At 40.2% G+C, this 27,608-nt stretch overlaps 1 protein-coding gene across 1 annotated transcript in view; it reads left to right on the top strand.

The window, feature by feature from the left end:
• Positions 1-27,608, top strand: part of diaph2 (diaphanous-related formin 2) — a 547,192-nt gene that overhangs the window by 138,658 nt on the left and 380,926 nt on the right. The window contains exon 6 of the mRNA XM_052020928.1: positions 15,022-15,161. Within this exon, the coding sequence (XP_051876888.1) occupies positions 15,022-15,161 (140 nt within the window). The remainder of the gene's footprint in view (positions 1-15,021; positions 15,162-27,608) is intronic.

Raw genomic sequence — 27,608 nt, 5'->3', positions numbered from 1 at the left:
GGTAGATTGTGAGTTCAAGAGTCCATCTTCTTGTACTAAGGAACTGTTCAATAGTTTTATAACAGCAGGATAGAAGCTGTCCTTGAGCCTGGTGGTACGTGATTTCAGGCTTTTGTATCTTCAACCCAATGGGAGAGGGGAGAAGAGAGAATGTTTGGGGGTCTTTGATTATGCTGGCTGCTTTTCCGAGGCAGTGAGAAGTATAGACAGAGTTGATGGAGGGGAGGCTGGTTTCCATGATGTGCTAAGCTGTGTCCACAACTCTCTCAAGTTTCTAGTGGTCACAGGCAGAGCAGTTGCCATACCAAGCTGTGATGTATCCGGATAGGATGCTTTCTATGGTGCATCGATAAAGATTGGTGAGGGTTGATGGGGACATACCAAATTTCTTTAGCCTCCTGAGGAAGTAGAGGTGCTGGTGAATTTTCTTGGCCGTAGCATCAATATAGTTGGACCAGGCCAGGTTATTGGTGATGTTCACTCCTTGGAACTTGAAGCTGTCAACCCTCTTGATCTCAGCACTGTTGATGTTGACAGGATCATGTGTACTGCCCTCTGTCCTGAAGTCCATGACCAACTCTCTTGTTTTGCTGACATTGAGGAAAAGGTTGATGTCATGATACCATGTCACTAAGTTCTCTATCTCCTTCCTGTACTCTGACTCATCGTTAGTTGAGATACAGCCCACCACGGTGGTGTCATCTGCAAAGTTGTAGATGGAGTTAGAGCAGGATCTGGCCAAGCAGTCATGAGTGTATAGGAAGTAGAATAGGGGGCTGAGGACGCAGCCTTGTTGGGGTACCACTGTTCAGAATAATCGTGGCAGAGGTGTTGCTGTTTATTCTTACTGATTGCAGTGTTTTGGTCAGGAAGTCAAGGATCCAGTTGCAAAGGGAGGTGTTGAGTCCCAGGTCCTGGATTTTGATGCTGAATTTGCTTGGAATCATAGTATTGAAGGCGGAGCTGTAGTCAATAAACAGTAGTCTAATGTAGGTGTCTTTACTGTCCCAATACTCCAGTGATGAGTGTAGGACCAGGGAGATGACAACCGCCCTAGACCTGTTTTGGTGGTAGGCAAATTGCAGTGGGTCGAGGTTGTCTGGGAGGCTTGAGTTAATGCGTGCCATGACCAGCATCTCGAAGCAATTCATGATGGTGGATGTCAGAGACACTGGGCGGTATTCATTCAGGCACACTACTTTATTTTCCTTAGGTACTGGGATGATAGTCGTCTTAAAGCAGGAGGGAACCTCAGATTGAAGCAGGGAGAGGTTTAAAAATGTCTGCAAATAGCTCTGCCAACTGATCTGCACAGGATCAGAGCTCAGGAGCTCACTGATAAATGTGCCGTGTGAGATTTCTTGTGTTGTCAAGGCTGTTACAGTCAAGTAACCAAAGGTCCACTCCACTGATAGCCAAGAACAAAGGTGAACCTATCACGGATAAAGGTTGTTGGAATCTTCTGGAAGGAACACTTAAAAGAACTTCTTGAATATAACTCTGTCCTTGACGCAAGCAACCTTGCCGCCAACCCGACAGACAAGGTCAAAAAAGCCACATGCCACTTGGAGAAAATAAGGCCTTGGAAGTAGATTAAAACTTGGCAGAGAGGAACTTGTGTGACAAATTCACAACCCCATTTCCCAAACCTGGGAAATCTCAGAAATGTTGTGACTGTGACCATCTTGAAGAGGCAATCTGATTGCAGAAACTACAGTAGGATCTCCTTGCTGTTCTTCACAGGGAAAGTCATTACCTGGATTTGCCTCAGTTATATCCTCCCTGAGGCTGACTTGTGTGAATTTCATTCAACTTAAGATACAGTGGACACCATCATTGTAAGTCAGTTCCAAAGGAAATGCAGGGTGGAGCTTTAACCATGAAACATGGCCTTTGTTGACCCACACCCTGTCAAGAGGGAATGTGGCACATCCTTCTCAAATTTGTTTACAGAAATACCTCTCCATCTTTTGTTTGCTTCATAGTGGCCTGCAAGCCGCTATGGACCCACAACAGACAGAATCTCAGTGCAGGTTGGTGCCAGGCAAGGCTCAGTCATTGTTATAACATGGTGAACCTTGCCTAGAACAAGCTTCTCACTGGAGTGTAGCTCACCTGCAGGACAAATTGGAAGCTGCTCAGCCTGCGTCACCTCTGTCCACTCCAGAACCAAGGTCAGCCCAAATTCAGTCATTTAAACTGCACTATGCAAATTGCACTTGTGGACAAGCCCATTTAGAGACCATGCTCCAAGTTTTGGTTGACTTGTTCATTGACACACAAGTGAAAATGGGCCTTAAGCAACATCTGAAAAGCAAAGATTCTCTACTGAACTGCAGCTTTTGTGTAATACAATAAAGGTCCATGACAAGACCCTGGAGTGTGAACTGCTTCCTGTGTCTTGGGAGCTACCTCTCAATAAAGACAATGATGATGAGTGACACCATGGTGCTGCAGTTAGTTATGCTGCTTCACAGCTCCAGTGACCCAGGTTTGATCTTGACCTCTAGTTGTGTCTGTATGGAGTTTACGAAATCTCTCCATAACTGAGTGAGTTTCCATTGGGTGCTCCTGTTTCCTCACAAATCCTACAATCTACTGGGCAGCAGTGACCTCTTGTTCTGAGACATGCAGTACTTGCCACTTTGTCTGCTTGGATGGGCAAACCACATAGCTCGCTCACTTGATACCAGACTCCCAAAACAGACAAACACTTCCAAGGTAATTGGGATGTAGTATCTATCTTTTATTTAATAGAATGTATGTATATTTTGTGTGCATTAAGAACTCATTGAAAAATTAGGCAAGGTGCAAAATGAAATCCGTTCTGGCTGTTCAGTTCATTTGCAAGTTGTACATTAGAGGTTATTTACTTTTTTGTATATCATTTTATTCTCTATGTACCTTATGTAAGTCTATGAAAAATAACAAAGTCCATAATTTAATACAATTGGTTATCTCTAATTTTTTCATGCAAAAAATAATCCCTCCAGATGTGCCTTTCAGAACATTTTAGTTAAGTAGTAAGAAGCAATGTTGTTCTAAAATCATGAGACACACTTTAGTGGATGATACGCAAGCAGAAATTATATTAATAAGCTTCTCCCAGTGGATTTGGTGCTGTGAAAGAATGACTGCATGTCGTCATCATTGGAGTCCGAGTGCATTGATATAAGCACTGGCCGAGTAAGTTTTGCCAGCTTTTTGCACTATTTAATAGGGAGGAAGACTTGGGAAATGAGGAATGCCAGCTAAATGTACTCCAAAGGCTGAGCCAGAGACTTCATAACCCTATGGCTGAATGTTAAGGTCAAATATGACTGGCAACTTCACTGAAATGAATTGTTTATTGTTTTGCAAACCTAGTTTATTACTCTTAGGATAACTAAGGTGATACAAACCGCTTTGTCCACTGTATTCCACCTCCCCCAGCCCTCTTACCGTTTGCCTGGTTCACCCACTGATTTGAAGAAACTTTGGAGCATTTTTCTCTTATGATTTCCCAAAGGGTTTTGCAGACAAACTTCTGAAGTTTACATACTGTGAAATATATGGAATGCGACAGTTTGCAAGATGTCACAAACAGCAATAAAATAAATGACCAGATAATAGGAATCTAAGAAAATGTTGGGTAAAGTTTAAGCCAGTAAATTTCTTTCCTTTTAAAATAACTGCCTGGAATCTCTTTGATCCACATGAAAGGGCAGGTAGCATCTCAGTTTAATATCTTCTTTGAATGACACTATTTTCAATTATGCATTGAACCAAGAGCAACATTATTTGTGTGCAGCTAAGGAAAGGAGTTTGAATCTATATATCTTGACTGAGGGGGGTATGCTATCACTGGGTGGTGCCTGAATTAGTCTGTAGTTGAAATCTCACACATTCATTTTTGTTGTATGTTAACAGTGGAAGTTTGAAAGCTTGATCAATTAATGTAATTATAAAAACGGGGCCTTGTATAGTGCATTGACACAGATGTCTGGGGAACTTTATGTATGTGTTACTGCATTTGGCTTCATTTGTGAATAGTTTTAATTGTATTTTGCAACCTATCTTTAAAAAATCAAAACAATTTTATTTTATGCAGCTTTAATTTCTTGAAAACAAATGTTTTTTCCTATATATGTTTTTTTCCCCCCACTGTTTTACATTATTTATAACCCATTCATAGATTTTCTTTTCCTTTAGTCAGAGATGCACACCTTCATGCATAATTCCTGCAGCTGGTAGGTGCGACAGATGGCCCTAGAACTCCTTTGTGGCTATGAATGGTATTTACTTTTGTGGTTGTGCCAAAAATTTCTGAATGGAGGGACTAATCAAGTGGAAAGCTGTTCTCCCCCCTTCTGAGTTATCATGGGGTACACCTGCAATTTTAATATACAGGGTTCAATAATACCCTTTATTATTGATTACCTTCCCTTCTTCTGTTGCTGCAACCATTGGAAATACCCCCCACCAAAACAAGTTGTCTTTGGACCATCCAGTTTCAATTTTTATACTCTCATAAAGAATTGGCTGTATGATACTTCAGCAGTACTTAGAAATAATTCTTTTATGTTCATGCATGCTGTTTTAATGTGTATAGTAATTTTCAGAGATTAACATAATGCTAAGTTTCAAAAACAACACGCAAGAGACAGAACTGAACAGTCCCAGAACTAATGGATCAAATCAAAGTTCTGGGGTCCTATCACATCTAGTCATAAATGGTGGTGAACAATTAAGTAGCTAGTCAGAGAAGAAGACTCCAGTAATATGCCCATCCTTGATGCTGGCAAGGCCCAGCACGTGAATACTAAAGACAAGGCTGAAGCATTTTCAACCATTTTTAGCCATAAATGTAGATGTTCCATCTCAGTTTCCTTCAGAGATCCAAATCATCACGAAAGCCAATCTGTAATCAATTAAGTTCACTCAATGTGATCTTCCAAAATTACTAAATACATCAAAGATGATGGGACCAGTTAACATTCATTAGAGTACTGAAGAGTTGCATTCTTGAACTAGCCGTGCCTCTTGCTAGGCTGTTCCTTTTTCAGTTATGACGCTGGCATCTACCTGCAGTGCAGAAAAGTGCCTAGGTGCATCCTCTCCACAAAGATCAGAGGGGGGTCCACTCCTAATAACTGTCAAGTAAGTCTACTCTCAATCATCAGAGCAACTAGAGTCATTGACATTGATACCAAATAACACTTACTGTTAATAATAATAGCCTTCTCACTACCAACTTTGGTTTTCACCAAGGCCACTCAGCTCCAGGTCTCATCAAAACGTTGGTATTGGTTTATTATTGTCACTTGTACCAAGGTACAGTGAAAAGCTTGTCTTACAAACCGATCATAAAGGTCAATTCATTACACAGTGCAGTTACATTGAATTAGTACAAAGTGCATTGATGTAGTACAGGTAAAAAAACAGTAACAGTACAAAGTGTCAAAGCTAGAGAGAAAGTGCAGTGCAATAAGGCGCAAGGTCACAACAGGGTAGATCGTGAGGTCATAGTCCATCTCATTGTATAAGGGAACCGTTCAATAGTCTTATCACAGTGGGGTAGAAGCTGTCCTTAAGTCTGGTGGTACGTGCCCTCAGGCACCTGTATCTTCTACCCGATGGAAGAGGAGAGAAGAGAGAATGTCCCGGGTGGGTGGGGTCTTTGATTATGCTGGCTGCTTCACCAAGACAACGAGAGGTAAAGACAGAGTCCAAGGAGGGGAGGCTGGTGTCCGTGATGCGCTGGGCTGTGTCCACAACTCTCTGCAGTTTCTTGCGGTCCTGGGCAGAGCAGTTGCTGTACCAAGCCGTGATACATCCAGATAGGATGCTTTCTATGGTGCATCGGTAAAAGTTGATGAGAGTCAAAGGGGACATGCCAAATTTTTTTAGCCTCCTGAGGAAGTAGAGGCACTGGTGAGCTTTCTTGGCCATGGCATCTATGTGATTTGACCGGGACAGGCTGTTGGTGATGTTCACTCCCAGGAACTTGAAGCTCTCAACCCTCTCGACCTCAGCACCATTGATGTAGACAGGTGCATGTACACCGCCCCCTTTTTTGGCTCAAACTTGCAGCGATAAACCGAATTACAAGTGGCTGTCTTTGACATCAGCCAGCACTTGACCATCTGTGCCATTAGGCATCCTGGTAAAACTGAAATCATTGGCCATGTGGGGAGAATACTCAGATAATTGGAATCATACCTGGCACAAAAGAAGATGGTTCTAGTTGTTGGAAACAAGTAACCCCAGTCCAGAATATTGCTGCAGAAGTTTCTCAGGGCAGTGTCCCAGCCCAGTCATCTCCAATAGCTTCATTACTGACTGTCCTTCCTTGGGATAAGGTTCATTGATAACAGCACAATGTAAAAACCTATTTGTGGCAACTCAAAAAATGAAACAACCCATGCCTGAATGCAGCAAAGCCTTGACAGCATTCAAGTATGGATTAATGAAGTAGCCAGTAGTATTGCTGCCACAAGTGTCAGGTGGTAGTCATCTCCAACCACAAACCCTTCATAATCAGTGGAGTGCCGTTACCAAATTTCCCCACTTCCAACTTCATGGAGGTCACTATTGACTGAATATACAGCTAGAAGAAGCCATACAAATACCGCAGCTACAAGAGTCGGTTGGAGGCTAAATAGTCTGCGGCATGTGACTTGTCTCATGACATTCCCAACCTTTTCCATCATCTACATGACAAAAGTCAGTGATGCAATAAAATAAACTCCATTAATCTGATGACTGCAGCTCCAACTATGTTCAAAGCTTGATGTCATCCAGGGAAAAACAGCCTAATTGTCATCACGTTCACCACCCATTTTCTTCATCACAGATGGTCAGTGGCTGCAGTGTGTATCATCTACAAAATACAGATACTCATCTTGGCAACTCTGACAGTGCTTCCTAAATCTGCAATCTGTGCTGCCAAGTAGGATAAGGATAAATTGGCTTATTATTGTCTCATGTACTGAGGTACAGTGAAAATAATTTTGTTTTGCATGCCATCCATACAGATCATTTCATTACATCGAGGTAGTACAAGGGAAAACAATGACAGAGTGCAGAATAAAGTGTTAGAGTTACAGAGAAAATGTAGTGTAGGCATACAATAAGGTGCAAGGCCATAATGAGGTAGATTGTGAGGTCAAGAGTCCATCTTACTGTACTAGGACCCATTCAAGAGTCTTATGACAGTGGAATAGAAGTTGTCCTTGAGTGGTATGTGCTTTCAGGCTTTTGAATCTTCTGCCTGATGGGAGGGGGGAGAAGAGAGAATGTCTAGAGTGGGTGGGGTTTTTGATTATGTTGGATGCTTTACCGAGGCAATGAAGAAGTGTAAACAGGGTCCATGGAGCAGAGGCTGGTTTTCGTGATGGGCTGAGCTGCGTCCACAACTCTCTGCAGTTTCTTGCAAGTGGGTAGGTGGCACATGAGGACACCATCGCTCTCCAGTTTACATCCAGGCCAAGCACTGCATTATGCTGGAAATCTATTGCCATCCCCTTATTGTGATAGTGTTTAAGTCTTGCAATTCCCTACCCTGTCGCATTTTGCAAATACCTTAAGCAGAGGAGCTGCAGTTCTTCAACAAGCTGTCTCATCACCACCTCCTTAAGGCATTTAGGGATGTGCAATAAATGTCTGCCTTGCCAGCAGTGCCACACCCTGAAAAATAAATTTTAAAAAAGTGCTCTATTTCTGAGACTTTTTATTTTCTTGTTACATTCTAATCTTCAACTACCTTGAATTATATCCCATAGGACATGATCAAGGTGTTGAGAGGCTGTCTGTATCCTTGGCTCCTTGATGACTACATATGTAGTATCTGCATGACATCCAGCTTTGAAGAAGGCCAATCAGCTTATTGTGTAAGGATATAGTCATGATGTCAATGTGCCAACACTTTTCCCAATGCTTTTGACAACTCATCTAACTTTTTTGACATTAACTCTGAAATAAACAAAAGCCTCTTAAACAAATCTGAAATAATTGTCTTCTGTTCATACACATCTCCAATTTTCTGGGCTTCTCATTCCACAAATCTTCCCAGTTGCTTTGTGTAACCTTAATGTAGGGAAATAATCTCCAGCAACCAATCCCTTTACTTTCGTATACTTATCTAGTTCTGTCCCTTCCTTTAGCTGAGATCCTGGTTTACATCATTTTGACCTGAACAACTGATTAATGATCTTCAGTTTCTCCATTGATCAGTCTGTGCTCACCAACTCTTTGTAGACGTCATGGTCTACAACCTCTTTCTGTAGAAAAGGTTGGACACAAGAATTAACTTATCCATGCCAAAACCTATTCATTCACAGAATCGTAATAACTTCCAGCTTTGAAGGAGGCCAATTAGTTCATTGAGCCTGTGCTGGTTCTTTGGGGGGGTGGGGGTGGTGTGGAGAGGGAGAGGCTCCCTTCCAAATTCACTTCTAATTCACTTTTAAAATTAGCTATGGAGTCAACATCCACTTTTCTAGGTGCAACCTTTCTGCATGCAAACAAATCAAATTGGAAAAAATTCTCCAAAATGGTATTTTTGGTTTCCTCTTTGTCTGTTTAGCAGAACAACCCTCCTGTTTTTAAGCATCTTATCAAGTTGCCTTGTTTCTTTTGAGGACCTGTGTACATGAACACCAAGATTTCTGTTCTTTTGCAGAATTGTTCCATTTGTATGATTTTCTTTTCGTATTTGTCCTCTTAAAATGCATCACCTTGTAATTCTCCACATTGAAGTGCATCTGCCTTGTTTTTGCCTATGATTCTGAAGTCTGTTTATTCTCAGTGCTATCTACTGTTTTGGCAAGTTTAATATTGTGTGCAAACTTCATAATGCTACTCCTACCACTTGAGTTTAGATCATGTATTAAAACTTGTAGCAGTAATGGGCTGTAACTTGGGGGAATCATTGCGGAATGCCTCCCAAGGAACCAGCTTTCAAGTACATTGCTCTGTTATTTTAAGTCCTTTTACTGTACTTTCCCTGAAGTAAACTTCCCTAGCAGTGCATTTGACCATTTCTCCACAACTTGCACTGTTCCCACCTATTGCTAGTTCCCATCTCCTGCACAGCAGTGAAGGGCACTTCATCGCATGGTAAATAAGGATGAATGGGATTATCTAGCTGAAAAGGTGATCTCTTCATCTCTTCACACCATTGAACTGTGTCTTACTCAGCTACCACAACATCCATTTGATGTTTTGATCATCTTTTTGTGAAAAAGAAACAGCTGATATTAGATCTAAACTTGTTTTTCCGCTGTTATTGTTGTTATGCTGTGCATAATGATTTGGATTGGTCATGGTATTCAAGAGATAATCTAAAGCGATGTTCGAGTGATAGCATTTATGAGGTAATTCCTACATGCAAAGTTTCTATATACAAAACTTCCATGGATTTGGTGATATTGTTAAGGCCTTTTAACTGTGTGGTTGATCACTGCTGTGATTTATTAAAAAAGTTAAGCAATAAAGCATTAACTCCTGGGTGTCTTTTGATGCAATATAATTACCATTGACGAAGTAATTAGCCCTTTTAGAAATCTTCTTGTATACAGTTGTTTACACTGAGCAAATTGCATATTATCTACAATTATTTTTCTATTAATGTATTTTGTCTCTAATTTTGTAATTTATTGTGTGCCTTTGAGATCCATTGCCTTGCTTATTTTGGTATCATCCCTGAATTTGATCAAATAAAAACACATTAGTCTAACAAGCACAAGTAAGTTAACATTGAATGATTTTGACTTTTGGTCGACTCACAGTGTGCAAAAGCTTTACTTTTTTTTATCTGAATTGCACAATTGGGAGATTCTGAGCTCTGATACTTGGGGAAGGTGAACCAATGGGTAAGACAATACAAGTTGTAGTTGTGCTTTCAACAGTCTGGTATTGTGATTGTATCGGCTTCCTGCTTTTGGACTGCAGAATGACATATGGTGAGAGAAAACCTTATTCAAAGTGAATTAATTTCTAAAACATTAATCTAATGGTTTATGAGGCCTTTACTGCTGCATTACATCTGAACATCTATGACAGCAAGCAATGTTCACCAACTTCACCATTTTTATTTGCCTTTGTTTTTAAAAAAATCACACATTTATGCTGCAAGAACACATTTGCCTTTGTTCATCTTCGTCTCCATCCTTTTTCCCTCCTGGTTTTCTTTCCTTTTTCCTTCTTAACATGTTTTGCCCAATTCAGCTTTTCTGCTGTTTTCATGGAACATAGTACAGCACAGGAGCATGCCCTTCGGCTCACAGTGTTTGTGCCAATCATGATGCCAAATTAAACTAATCCCATCTGCCTGCACATGATCTATATCCCTCCATTCCCTTCCAAAATATGTTTCTGTCTAAATGCCTCTTGCACTTTGCTATTGTATCTGCTTCCACCACTTCCACTGGCAGTACGATCCAGGCACCTTGTGCTTTCTGCTGGGGGGGAATAAAAGACCTGCCTTGTAAATCTCATTTAAACTTTCCCCCCTCACCTTAAAGCTATGCCCATTAGTATTTAACATTTTAACCCTGGGGGAAAAAGACTGTCTATTCCTCGCATAATTTTATAAACTTCTCTCAGGTTGCCCCTTACTTCCCTGACACCTGAGAGAAAACAATCCAAGTTTGTCCAACTTCTCCTTATAGCTAATACTCTCTAATCCAGGCAACATTCTGGTGTACATCTTCTGTACCCTCTCCAAAACCTCCACATCCTTCTTGTAATGCAGTGACAGGAACTGCATAAAATACTCCAAATGTGGTCTAACCAAAGTTTTACAGAGCTGCAACATAACTTTTATACTGACCATCCCAACTGATGAAGGCATGTATACTATGAGCTGCCTTTACCATCCCATCTGCTTGTATTGCCACTTGCAGGGAGCTATGGACTTGCACCTCAAGATCCCTCTGTGCATCAGTGTTCTTAAGAGCCCTGCCATTTACTGTATATTTTCCTCTTGCATTTGACCTCCCAAAATGCAACACCTTACACTTGTCTGGATTAAGCTCCATCTGCCATTTCTCTACCCATAATTTCACATGATCAAGATCCTGATGGATCTCTTGGCAATCTTCCTCGCAGATGTTTGTGTCATTAGCCCACCAACATTTTCATGCAAATCAGTTAGAGATATCACAAACAGTGGAGATTCGAGCACTGATCCTTGTGGAACACCACTGGTCACTGATCTTTAGTTAGAATAATACCCCTCTGCCACTATCCTCTGTCTTCCATGGCCAAGCCAATTTTGAATCCAATTTACCAAGTCTCTATGGATCCCATGTACCTTAATCTTCTGGATACTAAAGTCCATGTGTCCAACATGGCCTCCCCCGCACAAAGCCATGTTAACTATTCCTCATAAATCCATGCTTTTCCGTGTGTGAGTAAATTCTGTTTCCTAAGAATCTTCTCTTAATTTTCCAACCACTGATGTGAGGCTCACTAGCCTATAATTCGCTGGATTATCACTATTGCCATTCTTAAACAAAGGAACAACATTGTATTCTCTTCAGCCACAAGCAAGGTCTCAGAGGACTGGAGAATAGTCAAAGATCTCTGTCAATGCTCCAGCAATCTCCTCTCTTGCCTCCCTTAATAACCTGGGATAGATCCCATCATGTCCTGGGGCCTTATCCTCCATGTCAAAATTAAGAGACCCAACACTTACACCACCTTCTTAATATCAAAATTCTCATTTTTTTCTACCTCCATTTTTTCTTCTTTTTCTGTCTTCTGCTTTCACACTCTCTTTCTCATCTGTATTCGCTCTCTTTTCTCTAGCTCATCTAACTCCCATCTTTGTTTCCTTATTCCTCTAACCACTGGCTCCTCATTATGCAAAGCTCAGTTTTATTCTACCAATGTTTATATATAATTAGCTTAATTGTAAACTACTCGTGCAATCTGAATTGTTGTAATTAAGTGTTTTGAGTGCACAAATGCAAATAATTCAAACAATACGTGGCAGAAATAATTCTATATTTCTGGAATATATTAGAACATCTTCCCAGAATTTGCCCAAAAGAGTTTTAGTATAAAAATAATTTACTAACTGTGCTCAGGAAGTGGATTAATCAAAAATGTCATAATTTGGACTGCTTTATGAATGAGTACATTTTAATTAAATTGAGCTCCAATTACACAATTGTTAAAATTAAAACAATATTGTATATATAAGACAGGCAAAAATAGCAACATGTTTATATCAATGCATATTCTGCTGAAATTGTTTGTCATCATTGCAACATTAATCCCTTCAACATTTTTCTGGAGAAATGTTACTTCTGGAATTCCATAAATATATTTGAAATATCTACTGCATGAATCTTTGAGTAGTTTATGTTTATTTTTGTCAGATTGATGCTCGGTAACTTTTGATTTTTTCCAGTCCCATATAAATATAGGAAAAGAGTTATTGTTGCTATGTACTTGGCTTTGCTGAGCATTTCACATTTCCTGCAACATTGCTCATTGTGTCAGAAATCCGTCTCGAGGCATGATTACTCTTACAGACAGCTCATTAACATTTCTCAGCGTCAGAAAAGGTGAACAATGTGCATCAGTTTTTATCTTAATTATCTTTTTCCCCCTTGAAGGTACTTTTATAGTGTGTAATTAACCATATCCAAAATGATCTGAAAAGATTTAACTCTGGAATGTGATGGTTTACAGGGTAAATGTTGGTTCTGCCAGGTGTTTATTTGTTGGTGCCTTGGATCTATATTGATCTAGAGTTGTGGGTGCAAGCCATAATTTCTAAATTTGGCACTACGAAGAGCAAAGTGCAAAGAGGATATTGATATCTTACACCTGAAAGTTTATGTGGAGAAGTGTTGGGCGATACATTTGGTAGGAAAAATAAACAGAGCAAAATGGAATAAAGGATATTGTTGTAAAAAGGATCTGGGGGTATGGCTGCACTAATCATTGGAAGTGGTGGAAAGACAATTCCTGATGCAGTGTGTCAACTGGAAATGTTGACTTGCATCTCTTGTCATGCCGCCACACATGCTGATTGACCTGCTGAGTTCTTCCAGTTCTGTTTCTGTCATTGAAAGTGGTAGAGAAGGTTGAGAAAGTGGGTAAGATGTACACATTCGAGGGTTTATCAATAGAGGTATAGAGAATAAAATCAGAAGTTATGCTGAACCTTTATAAAATACTAGTTTAGTCTCAACTGGAGTAAAGTATTCATAATGTTTAAAAGACATTTAGACAGGTACATTGATAGGAAAGGTTTAGAGTGATATGGTTTAAATACAGGCAAATGGGACTAACTCAGGTGGGCACCTTGGTCGGCATGGAGGAGTTGGGCGGAAAGGTCTATTTCTGTGCTGATTAACTCTCTGACTTGATGACTTCAATTCTGATCACCTCATGATGGGATAAATGTGGAGTCATTGGAGAGGGTCCAGAGGAGAATGGTTCCTGGGATGAGGAACTACACTTACGAGGATAGATTGGAGAGGCTGCGTCTGTTTTCTTTAAAAGGACTGAGGGGGGATTTGATGGAAGCATCTGGAGTGATGAGGGTTCTGGGCAGACTGGATAGTGGAAGGCTGTTCCCATTTGGGAGAGGCGAGTTGATGTAGAAAATAAAGGGTAAGAGAATTAATAGGTGAAGAAAAGCTTGATTATGCAGTGCATGGCTAGAAACTGGAATGCATTACTTGCAGATGTCAACTTGAAGGCCTCCATCACAAGTATTAATGGAGAAAAATTTGTAATGCAATGGAGAAAGGACTAAAGGCAGTGACAGGAGAGTTGCTGTGGTAGAAAGGCTGACATGCACATGATGGGCTGAATAGCTTCTTACTGTGCAATAAATATTCTTTTAGTTTATAAATATGCATCTTGTAAAATAGACTAAAATGTTAATTTTGGAAGCATTCTTCAGTGCGGTGAACAACAAAGATTCTTACTGTGTACTCCCTTATAGTTTTACCAGCCATCACACGACTCCAGTAGAGGTTCATGAGGAGGAACTGCACTGATGATAGTTGAGATCACATCTAGCCTACCCAGAGTGAGGATGCTGGTTGAGGGTCAGAGGGACCTTGTGGAGTCAGATGAAGTGTCCAAGCTGTTCAAGAAGCATGCCAGATATTCCTGTAATGGCTGAGAAGGAGAAGGTGGATGTGCATTGTGACATTGTGTGGGCTATGTGCCCAAAGAGGAGATCTTCCAGGAACATCTCCTCTGTGAGCAGTCCTTAGATCAAGAACCATAAGCACTGCCCTCCCCCTCCACACCTCCAATTCAGCCAACCATCCTGCCCTAGATGGTGACTGCTTGCTTTTTAAGAGGCCATCTGAGGTGGTGATGAGCAGCAAGGACAAGAAAAAGCTCGCCTTCTGTACATTTTGATCTTTAGTCTGCCCTGCCATGTCCAGCTGGAGGATGAAGACTTTCCAGGGCTCAGAGCATGTCAGTCAGTTTCTGGCCTTGCCAGCAACCTTCCACTATCCAGCTCTGGGGTCCAGGTTTAGAATTAATCCTGACACTGAGGGTCAGTAACAGCAGTAGCTGCTACACTGGTTGAACTCTGACTAATAGTTCAGTTTACTCTGAGTACTCCTAGCCTTGCATTGTATTGAAAATCTAATCCACAGTTATTCCTCAAAGCGAAAAAAAACTGCAGTTGCACCAAATCTGAAATGAAAACAAAATTGCTGGGAGCATCTGAGGAGAAAGAAAAACAGAGTTAACATTTCAGGTCATTGACTTTTCATCAATATCTGAGAATTTAACTCTGTTTTCCTCTTACAGGTAATGCTGACCTGCTAAGTATCTCCAGAATTTTCTACCTTTATTCTACAATTACTCCTGCTTAGCCCTTTGGAGATGACTTATCTCAGTTTGGAACCTCTGGTTTTACAACATTTAAGTATACTGATTGTAGTTCTTTATACTTGGATTATTAAGGTCTATTGTAAATTGTTATGTAATGTTTTATTTGTAACTGTTCTCTGTACATGGTGAGTAACTGTTTCCTTATTGTTAATACAGGGTGGACTGAAGAACAGCAAGCATGAAAGTACTCTGTCATCCCAGGAATATGTTCACGAATTGCGTTCCGGAATTACTGATGATAAACTACTTAACTGCCTAGAATCACTAAGAGTTTCTTTGACCAGCAATCCTGTGAGGTGAGTGGAGCTTCTGTGTTTGGAGCTCAATTTAAATCAATGCCCTGTACAGCTTGTGAAAGATTCATGGAAGGCATTACACAGCTGACTCAGCCTAGGTGCCCATTAACAACCACATGGAATAGATTTTATGGCAAAAGAGCTCTGTTGACATTTAACATCTCTGAGGAGATGTAGGTGGAAAAATTATAATTGCTGCAATTAAAAAGTTACGATATGATTAACCTGCTCAGAAAAATCTAAGCTGCATTTTTGAAGTTATGTTTTCATTAATGTGATGTACATAGAAATAATTGTCTGGTTTTGTCTTTTTTCATGGGTGTGGGTTTGCTGTTTTCCTTGAACCTATTGCAGTCAGGTGACATGAAGATAATCCTGCAGTGTATTTGGGTGAGGAATTCCAGAATCTTGACTTGGAGACAAAGAATGAATGCGGTCAAGGGCTTGTAAGGAGCTTACAGGTGCTGGGACTCTTGTGTTTCCATCATGAACTTAAAGGTTTAGGAATTGACACAATTAGGCAGATAGAACAGAAAGGATATATTGAGGGGAATGAATGCTTGGGACTGCACTGACAAAATTAATCAATCAGAAAATTCAGGAGAAATGGAGGGAATATAAACAATGTAGAGGAGATAGAAGATAAATACAAGCAACTGAAATAATGCTGTTCAGATGTCGACCAACTCTGAAATCAATTTAAACACTTTGCAGTGAGCAAAAAGGTCAAACAGGTTCACCTTTAGGTACTTGAGAAAGAATTGTTGGTGTGATGGAACACAATTGGAAATGCAGAAAGGAGAAGCAGTGAACTGGTATGTAATGGAAAACTAATACAGTGCAAGAGACGTGGAAGCAGTGAACTTGTATCTAAAATTCAATTTTGTAATTCCAACCACAGCTATCTGGAGCCCATAACTTAGTTTATTTGAAATATTTTAGTGTTCAGTGCTTGTGTTGGGAGCCTGGCTGACTAGTTAATTAAATGTATCAGACATTGGGATTTAAGATCTGTGTATTGATGGCTATTATTTTGCTCAGTGAAGCCAATGATTGTAACATATAAGATGAGAGGTTTGAACTGGGAAGTGTGGCTTGGCTTTAACAAAAATCTTTAAACTAATTGGACTTGGGACAGTGAGTGAGTTTTTGGAGAATACACCAGAAATAACAAAGTGGGAAGACAGTAATTAATAGGTTAAAATCATTGCTGCAATTAACAATGTGCATCAAATGATATCAAAGTATGTGGAAAATCAATTGTGTAAATTGCCACTAAATCTAGTGAATAGAATACATATTTTTATTCTGCTGTTTCATTTCCTGCTTAGGTAATGGATGCTATTATTTTCAAAATAGTGTTCCAATCTGAAGAAGTTATAACCTCTGTTGTAGACAAATACATTCTCCTCTTTATTCTTACTTGTGCATTCAGCATTGCACTATTTGTTGTGAGTCAAAGGACATGTTGGCATCTGAGCGCAGTTATACCTTGCTGTTTATTTGCATGATTACAAGGAGCATTTTGAGTATGCTGACCGCTGTGTCTTGTGGACCAAAATTGATTGTACTTTGATCAGCAGTTCCCTATACTTTTCAATCAGGCTATTTATTTCAAGCTAATTATACATTGTTTATTATTTGAGAGGTAAGCTAAATCGGCAGAGCAAATGTAATATGATATCTTTTTAAGTTCTTCTGACCAGTACATTTGTGCTTTCTAGTTAATGATCTTTCTGATCTTCTCATCACAATAGACTGACATTTATTATTGGCCTGATGATTGAGCTGTTGAGACATTCAGTAATGTAAAAACCGACTGGGTGTTGGAAACACACTTTGTCCAGGCCTTTTAGATCTACGAGTTACTAAATATTAGAACTAAATTATCTCCAGTTCCTTACACCCAATCAAATTATCTAATCTACTTTTTCACAGACAACATAGCCCTCTTCTGCTGGTGAGCTTGTGAAGAAAGACAAATTCTTTTTTGACATTTGTTAAAAATATTTTTGCTTTCTACATGTTGTTTATTATTCATATTATATTTAAGTAATTTGAATAACAAATGAAAAATGTGTAGTCTTCAAATACAGTAGCTAGGTTGAAGATTAGCCAGGATTGAAGCAATCACAACCATTTCATCAGAAGTAGCATCCTCCTGAAATCCCCACTACCACAGAAGTCAGTCCCTCGTCAACTTAATTTGCTCAAAAAAAAACAGCTGAGAGTACTATACAACAAACCATATGGGACCAGGTAACATCCCGACTATAGTCTCTGAGATCTGCATCTACTCAATAATGTTAAAAACTATTAACAAAAATCAGGACAAATCCAATCCAACTAATTACCACCTAATTGTTCCACTCTCAGCCACCAGCAAATTGATGGAAGCAGTCCTCAACAGTGCTATCAAGTGGCACCTATCCCAGTTTTGGTGTTGGCAGGACCGCTTGGCACCAGGCTTCATCATAGCCTTGATCCAAATGTGGACCCAAGAGCTGAATTCCAGAGTTGGGGTGAGCGTAACTGTCCTTGAAATCGCGACAGTATTTGACCAACCAGAGCTTCAAGGCACCCTGATGAAACTGAAGCCAATGGGCATCAAGGGGAGACGTTCAGGGATTTGACTCTCATCTCGTGAAGGGAAGATGATTGTGATTATCAGAGGTCAATAATCACAGCCCCAGCATATCACTGCCATTATTCCTCCCGGCAGTGTTCTAGGCTGAACTGTCTTCAGCTGCTTCACTAGTAGTCTTCCTTTCATCACAAGATCAGATGTGAGGTGTTCACTTCTGATATTATGAATATAGATTAAGTTCTGTTCACTGATCATCAACAAATGAAATAGCCCTGCCTGTTCGAAGCAAGTCCTAGACAACATTCAGGTATTGGGTGATAAATGGTGAATAATATTGATGCCGCAAAAGTGATTGGCAATGACCATCTCCAACAAGCGTGAGTCAAACCATCTACCCTTGTATTATTGCCGAGCCCCTGTCATCAACTACCATCAATATTCCAGGGTCACGATTGACCAGAACCTTAACTGGACCAAACATGCAAAATACAGAGTAGGTCAGAGACTGAGTACCCTGAGGCAAGTGCTCATTTGCTAACACATCAAAGCCTACCTGTCATTACAAGGAGCATAATAAGTGCAATGACGGCAACTTCCAAGAAGCTTGTCACCAGGGCACAGCCGCCTGCTTGATTCGTTTCTTCCACCACCAGTACACGATATGTATCGCTTATTAAATGGATTGAAGTTACTTGCTCTCCAATCTTGCAACCCTAACCAGCAAGAAGGGCAAAGGAAGCAGGTGCATGGAATTTGACTGGGAAATGTATCACCAGTCCTTCATTGTCACTGTAAATAAATCCTGGAACTCCCCACCAGATAGCACTGGAACTACCTTGGGCAGAAGAATTGCAGTGGATCAAGTTGACAGCTCACCACCATATTTTCAAGGGCAATTTAGGACTGGGCAATAAATTCTGTCTTGCTAGTGTTGCCCCAATCCTGAAAATGAATTTTTTTTTAAGAAAAGCTTTTTTTTCTCCTAGGCAGTATGCTTCGGTCCTCTTGGGTTAAGACATTACATTTTTTGAGTACAGGTTAAATACATTCATATTGTACTCACTAATGTATATAGGGGGCATATTTAAATCATAAAAACTATTTGATTGAATGATATAAGGAATTTTTCCTCTGTCAATGAATCAAAAATGGAGAAACATAATAAAATTAAGCTCACCATTGGGATACAAATTTGTAAACCTTTTCATAAAGGACCATTGAAATCTGGAATTCTCTTTCTGCTTCCAATTCTATTTGTGAAGCACTTGCTATTTGGTGTTTATACTCCAGTAGTTTCAGAACTGTTGCTGGACTTCACACTTAGTTACCACTAACTTTATTCACATTTTGCATTTTATTGCTGCAGTGCAGCATACTTCAAGTAAATGTGCATGTATTTTCTTGTTTGACCTTGTTTTGGTGCAAAAGTTTGAAAGAAGAACAATTCTCTTTCAGTTATATAAACAGTGTATTTCATGTTAAAATTCAACCAGCAAGGTGAAGTTCAGAAAACAGTGCTTGTGAGCCTGTCCTTATGAGAAAGCCCTTGTTTGCAGCCCATACTTTATATAGTTCTGGTCTTACTAATAATCTTTTGGGGGTCTAACACCTATGAAGCAGCTGTTCACTTGTATTTTTTAAATGAAGGGATTGTCAATATATTTGAAAAGTGAATACTAATTTTGTGATGTTTTGAGGTTGGTGAGAATCAGGTAGAATACACAAGGCAAGAAACGGACCAATTGACCAATTCAGTTCATGCTAACAATTATAGTCGAGCTTTTTTCCCACCCTTTTGATTTAGTTCTACCAGCATAATCCAATATTCCCTTTCCCCTTGTACTTTAGCTCAAGTACACTTAATCACTTCAATCAATTCCTGGTAAACCAGTTCCATGGGTGAATTTGAAATATTTGTATTGAAATACAGAAGTTACTATTATTGTAGGCTGAATAGAATCTCTTTTATGTATAACTTGAAAGTTTTCTGAAAGTTATAGTGTAAAAATTCAGAGCCTGCATTGAGTTTGTGAAAACCTTACATGAGTAAGATGAACTGGCTATATTGAGTTGTCTATTTCATTCTGTACAGAGAGAGAGCGAGAGAGAGAGAGAGAGAGAGAGAGAGAGAGAGAGAAACCCCAAGCTAAGAATTATCAAGACTATTGGTTGACATTTTCAACTATAAATAGCCTTAATTTGTGTTGCACATGCTTGCAATTGTGTTGTTCATTATCTCTTCATCTTTATATCATTTGCATAAATGGTGTCCTTTTAAATAAATACGTATTAGCAATTATCCACTGAAAATGCATGATATGAATAAAGCTTTCACCCCTTCTTGTCAGAGAATATTTTACCTGATGCATTTTTGAAGGAAGGATCAATGAAGCATGATCATTATCCTTTGTGTGATGTATGACTCCAACCATTGAAGCTTTTTCATTGATGTCTATTGTATTCAGTTTTGCCTGCACTCCTGATGTCACATTCAGACAAATGCTGCTTCAGTACTGTTACGAACCAGCAACGAAACACACCGAGTCATGTATAAGTGTTAAAAACTATTTTATTAATAACTACTTACGATAATAAGAAAAATAAAAGTAAAAATGTTAGAATGTAAGAAGTAAAAATGTTAGATCTTAAACATTAACCCCAAAAACTAAACTCTAAGTGTGTGTGTAGCAAATTCCCAAACTCCAAGTCCAGGAATGGTTCTCAAAGTTCAGTTCAGCAAGCCATAAGGTGAAACGTGAGCAAAGGCTTCTTCAACAACCACTGTTGACTGAAGACAAAATGTAGAGAGAAAATAGAGAGTAATTACGAAATCCAAATGTTCCACGATGGAACCCATATGACACCTCAGGGTCTACTCAGCAGTGACTACTCCACCGCTTTGTTCCAAAGCATCTGCCACCCCGAAAGGCACTCGAATCGTGGCTGTCCACACAAATATCTGTTTCCCACTACAGGTTAACAACAAAGTGGACTCCACTGCTTTGTTCCGAAGTATCTGCCACCCCGTAAGGCATCCGAGATGTGGCCGTTCACACAAATACCTGTTTCCTTCTACAGGTTAACGACAAAGTGGACTCCGCTGGATTATTCAAAAAATCCATATGTGGATTGTAGTGACAGACACAGTCATTGTTTCTCATCCATCGATAGAGACTAGCAGGCTGGTCTCCCCCACCACCCCCCCCCCCCCCCCCTCCCCTGACCGACTCCGACTGTCTGCTCCAAAAACATTATTACGTCCTTATCTTCTGTTGTCATCATCACGCACCCCCCCCCCCCCACACACACACACACACACACACACACACACACACACACACACACACACACACACACACTCACTACTGTGCTCTATCTTAAAGGGACGTTCACCAATAGTAACCTAGTCCGTACCAGTACTAAGGGCAGTCACATACCATCATGACTTGGAAATAAATCAGTCATTGGATCTAAATCCTGATAGTCAATAACCAACAACACTTGGCAGTACCTTCAGCAGTAGGATTGCAGCAGGTCTAGAATGTGGCTTACCACCAGCTTTTCAAGGGCATTTGGTAATGAGCTGTAAAGCTGGCCTTGCCAGCAATGCCTGCATCCTGCCAAATTAATATGTAAAACAAAAGTCAGTTGGTAACATGATCACTATTCACATATGGACCATTAATGGTTGATCAAAGCTAATTTTCAAAAGATATGTGGCATAAGCATGTACTTGATGGCAGAACATCTTAAAATTAACTTTGAATATGAACTCTTACCAGCTGTCAATCTGGTAGCAAGTATTTCTGCCACTTGGGTCAAGGTCATGGATTCAAGTCTCACAACAGAGATGAGCACAGAAAACTGGGTTGAGAAGCCATCTGCATTATTGTAGGGTGCTGCACAGCTGAAGGTTTTGAATGAAGTGTTAAATTTAGACTACATCTTTTTTGATGGTTACAAATGATTTTGAGGAAGAGATTGGATGTAAGAACATGAGAAATAGGAGCAGGAGTAGACCAATCAACCCTTTGAACCTGCTGTACTTTCCAGTTAGATCATGGGTGATCTAATTTTTGCCTTATCCACGTTCTCGCTCTTTCCTATACGCCTTGACTCATTTATAGTTCAAACGTCTATTAAACTCCCTTACTCTGCAACAATGCCCTCTCATTCTATATACTCCCTCTGCAGGAAATATCCTCTTGGCACACTATGAATCTCCTTCAGAATGTTGTTTCAATAGATCATCTCTAATTCTATGAAATTTCAATAAGTATAGGCTAACCTGATAATTCTCACTTCATCCCAGGAATCAAACAAGTGAATTTCGCTACGCTCCCTCCAATGTGGCCACCACTTTTTTTAAAAGTGGGGAACACCTTGGTATAGAATACTCCAGATGCAGTTTCACCAACATCCAGTAATGGTGTATCAAAACTTTCTTTTGTACTCAACATTCATTGCAGTACAGACTATTCCTTTAACCTTACTTGCAGCACCTGCATGCTAACTTTTTATGTTTTATGTACTTGGACCCCAGATCCCTTTTTCTGCACGATTTCTGTCACTCCCACAATTTTGTATTCCTGCTCTATTTAATAATATTTTGTTTTTCTTTCTTCCAAAGTGGATAAAAACACATTTCCCTATGTTATATTCCATCTAACAACCTCTTGACACTCATGTAACCTACCTGTGCCCTTTTGCAGAGTCTGTGTCATCCTCACAATTGGAGTTCTGGCCTGTAATATCTTTCAATTTATTGCTGCTTTATTGAATATGATGTTTGTGTTTTTGCAAATTTGCTGCCACGTTTCCTACATTACCCTGGTAACTACTCTTCATAAGTACTTCAATGGCTGTAAAGAGCTTTGGGACACTTTGAGGTCATGAAAGTTAATAAATACAAGACTTATCTATGAATTAAATTCAAACATGGAGAAAAGAAACACGAATTTGCATTAAAAAATTCAACTGCAGCAACACGCATAGGTCCAATCCTATCTGCAAAACCCATGGAATCACCGAAAATAAGTAGTAAAACATCTCAAACCAAATTATAACAATGAATTATTAACTTGGATTTCAAAAGAGACAGTCATGCTTGACCAATCTCATTTAAATCTTTCAGCAGGTAAGAGACAGGCTGTTGCAGTACATGTAATTTGTCCAAATCTCCAACTGCCCTTCATTAAGGTGCAGATAACAGATCAATGGATAAAGTCAGATGATGTGGAATTGGGAAACACAAAAGACTGCCTTTCAATTTTTGAGTCATTGGATTAATTTTGGACCTCTTCAATGCTAAGTTCTGTGCAATATTGAGGATGAAGAAATAACCACAAGTGTTTAGAGACACAAGAAACTGCAGATACTGGAACCTGGAGCAACGCACAAAGTGCTAAAGTCCAGATGAAGGTTCTCGACCTGAAATGTCAGCTGATCATTTCCCTCCACAGCTGCTGCTTGACCCATTGGGTTCCTTCAGTGTTTTTTTTTAATTTTATTTACAGCGTGGTAACAGGCCCTTCCGGTCCAACGAGTCCGCGCTGCCCATTTTAAACCCATATTAACTTACCCGTACGTCTTTAGAATGTTGGAGGAAACTGGAGGAAACCCACGCAGACAGGGGAGAACGTACAAACTCCTTACAGACAGCGACGGGAATCGAACCCTGATCGCTGGTGCTGTAATAGCGTCACGCTAACCGCTACGCTACCGTGCCGCGTGTTGCATAAGTGTTTACAGCCAGAATGTACTATCCCAGCTTAAAGGATACATTAATAACAGTGGGGATGTACAATAGATTTTAGAGCATGTTTAATTTTCACAAATATTGTCCTCTTCAGTATATAATTGCTTAATGATAAAATTTTGCTCTATTGTTTCTATTGAACTGCCATTTCATTTCTAGTCTTGTATTATGAAGGGTTCTCAATGGAGACATTGAAAAGTTACCTTTGGTATAAATTTATCACAGAGCTCGAGTCTAATGAGGGCACAAATTAGGCCAAAATCAAAATGCACAGCTCTTTTCAACAGTGATAAATCAAAGCTTTCTCGTTCATAGGAAGTCGGTATTCGTGTATGTCACCACGCTGTCACATGATCTTGCCCTACCCGTATCTATTTGTTAACCATAATTCTAATTAGTGTGTTCTAGTTTCTGTATGCAAGAGCATAGTTTAGCGATCGAGTACTGTAAATAAGTTGTTTATTCAAAGTGATGTGTGTATGTTGAATCCACTACTGAGCTTTATAGTGAAAAAGCTGGCCTCTTGATGATGTATTTTAAAATGAATATGAAGTGATGTGTTTTCTGAAATATGAAAGTAATTTGTAATTTTAAAAAGACTGCAAAACCAGAGTAACTTGATTTGCATAGATACATCTTTAAAGGTGGTGGGAAGAGCATAAACCTATTGGAAACTCATGGCAGTGAAGAACTTCAGTGACTCATCCACCATCTCGTCATCCCTGTTTGGGAAGAGGAGGATGTACAGGGAACTTCAGAAATGCTGTAATTGAGCATCTTCAAGAAAGGTGACAAGTCTAACTATGGTAATTGTGGAGGGGTCCCCTTGCTGTCTGCCACAGGAAAAGTCATTGCATGGGACATCCTCTGCTCCCAATGGCCAAAGAGCTGCATTAGCTGCTCATAATGTGGATTCCAGCTGGAGGCACAGCATGCATTATCTTTACTGTATAACAACTCTAGGGAATTGCAGAGAACAGCACCAAGGACTATGACCTTACTAAAGCCTTTGACTTTAAACCAGAAGGGACAGTGGAGTGCTTTTCAAATTCAACTGCACAAAGAAGTACATCCCCTTTGAGTTTGTTTCATTATGTTTGCAACCATGATTCCAAACAACAGATCTACAACAAAGCCATTCTCAGTGAATCAAACAAGGCTCTGTATTTGCCCTGACACTATTCCCCCTCCCCCCCCTCCCCCCGCAATCCTTCTCCTGCAGTGCTGCACGTCACAAATGAATTTCCAAAGGGAATGGGGCTGATCTTCAGAAGTATTGAGAAAACTGTTCAACCTACATCACCTGCACTTCGGACCCAAGGTCAACAAAATCTCAGTTGTCAAACTGCAATATGCAGATAATGCCTGCTTTTGCAAATGCAGGAAGGCCAAGCTCCAAGTCATTGCAGACTCCTTCTCTGAAACATAAGAAAGAATGGGCCTTGCATTCAACAGTTGCAAAACGGGTTCTCTCTCAACCTACCTCTGCTGTGCAACTCTGCCCTCCAACAATAACTTCACAGTCAGACCCTGGTAAATGTGAACCATTTTTAACATCTTAGGAGATAACTCTCCTTAGACATCAATGATGAAATTAAACATGGTTCATCGTTAAAATGCTTCATCATGACCTTTGATTGTAGAAAGACCCAGCATAAAGCACATGGTTGACTGGGCAGATGTGATCCCTGCCTTCCTATTTGATTCTGAGAGCTGGACTACCTATAGGCGTATTCTCAGGCCACAGTAAATGTGCCACCAAAGCTGTCTCTGCAAAATCCACCGAACTGGATGAATAAGAGAAGCTGCTCAGTATACTCTCCCAGATCAACATCCCCAGCATTGAGACCCAAGCTACATTGCGTAGGCTATATCATGCATGTGCCTGACACCAGACTTGCGAAATCGACACCTTATTCAGAGCTCAGTCACAGGAAATTATTGCCAGGAACACAGAGAAAAAGATTGAAGGATTCAAAGCCTCCTTGATAAAATGTAACATGCCCACTGACTTGTGGGAATTCCTGATCTATGACTGCTCAAAGTGGAGAAGGAGCATTCAAGATGCTATGGCAGAACTCAAGTCCATGCATTGGAAGCACACAGAAGCCCTGTACAAATGGTGGAAGCCCACCATGCACATTGGAAGCACCACCTTGCACAGCACATTGCCCATGGGCCTGGCCTGTTGGGCACCTCCTGCTTCATCTATGAAGGATTTGCATTCCCATATTGTTTTCAGACAATAGGATCTGCAGACTCTCAAACCCACAAAACTGAAATACGAGCAAGTTGTCCTCAATCCTGAGAGACTGCCGAAGAAGAAGAAAGTTGTTGCAAAAGTCTAAATGCAAGATCTAATGTTTTGTAAATGTATGTTACGAGTTTCTACATTATATCTTTATGAATCACTGGTTATTCCTCAGTAAGGATATTGTGTCGAGTTGTGAGCATGACATTTCATGAGGTGTGCCGAAGTATATTTTGTTACAAAGCACATGTGTTTATTATGCAGGAGTGACCCTGAGCTTATGGTTGCCTGAACATCAATTCACTATCCCCCCTCACCTCTGATCCTTCTTTCTGTGACCTTCTGCACTGTTGTGCACTTGAACAATACCTCATCTTCCACCTGGGCAAGTTGCAATCTTCAGGACTTATTACTGAATTTGACAGTTTGGGGTAACTCGCTTTTTCTTTGTCTGTATCAGAACTGGCCATTTCTGCCTGTCATTATTTTGGCTCAGTTTTTCTTTCACTTTTTGTATAATCTGACTTTCTGGGCATGTTCCATGGCCTTGCTATTGGCAACACAATCAGAGATATTCCTTATACTCTACCCAAGCCTCCCCTACCTCTCTGCAACTGAAAATTAATTTACTTCCTCTCTTTCCCAGTCCTGAAAAAGGATTCTGGACATGAAACATTAACTGTTTGTTTCCATAGATGCTGTTTGGCTGGCTGGATGTTTCCAATAATTTCTGTTTTTATAAAAGGGGTTATGTCAAAACTTTGCTGAAGAAACAGGATCCCAGAGAACTGAGAAAGTTGAAGGGAGATTCAGAATCATAGAGATTAAATACTTAAGGAGACCATGTTGTGGATGGTCAGTAAGCAGAGGATAATGAGTTTTTAAAAAGTACAAATATGATAACAGGTGACTTTCCAAAGGGACTTGTACTAATGCACAAAAAATAAGGAAATGTTATGCTATCGGAAAAGAGGAGGGGAATGAGACTAATTGGATAGCTCTTTGGAAGTGCTGGTATAGGTGTAATGGGCCAAATAACGTGTAATGGTTTTGACATCAAGCTTTCCTGTTTTTGACTTGTAGTTTTCCTCACTTTCCATAAGAACATAAGAAGGTAAACTGTTTACATTTTCAGTGATAGATCCAGATGCTAGCTTTCTTTATGTTGAACATACATAATGATTTTGCACATGATGGTCCGATGGCCTTTGTTATTTTTAAAATGTTGATCGTTTGCATTCTACGTCCTTTCCACTATTTGATAAATGTCAGAAAATCTGTTCTTAAATTAGCCAAATTCATTTTGTAGGTGATATTGGGATCCACCTCCAATCTTCCCATTATTGTTCCTCCAGGTGCTCCAGAGGAAACCCATGCAGACTCGGGGAGAATGTACTGTTTCCGCGCCCCCCCTCCCCCCACCCAGCGTCCCCATCACCCATTTTCATTCCCTTCCCCTTCCTTGTTCATTCCACTTACTACCCACGCACTTCAACCACTGTATCCAATCCCCTATGTGGTTCCATCTACCGTTCATCCCTCCCCTTAAATGGTCCCCATTATTGCCTTCACATCAGATTCCCTTGGTGTTCCTACATCACCCTCCAGCCTCTGTCTCCACCTTCACCCTCCCCTCCCCCCACCTTGCTCCATCTGCCTCTCTTTGTTTCCTTGTCTGCTTCCACCTATCACCCACCTGACTTTGTCAAACCCCTTTCCCCCGCCTTGCTTTTATATTGGCTATCTTCCCTCTCTACTGTCAGCCCTGATACAGGGTCTCCACCTGAAATATCAACAATTCCTTTCCCCCCTTCACAAATGTTGTTTGACCCGCTGAATTTCTCCAGCAGT

The sequence above is a fragment of the Pristis pectinata genome, chromosome 8, assembly GCF_009764475.1.
Source record: "Pristis pectinata isolate sPriPec2 chromosome 8, sPriPec2.1.pri, whole genome shotgun sequence".
NCBI lineage: Eukaryota > Metazoa > Chordata > Chondrichthyes > Rhinopristiformes > Pristidae > Pristis > Pristis pectinata.
This window is presented reverse-complemented; position numbering and strand designations above follow the sequence as displayed.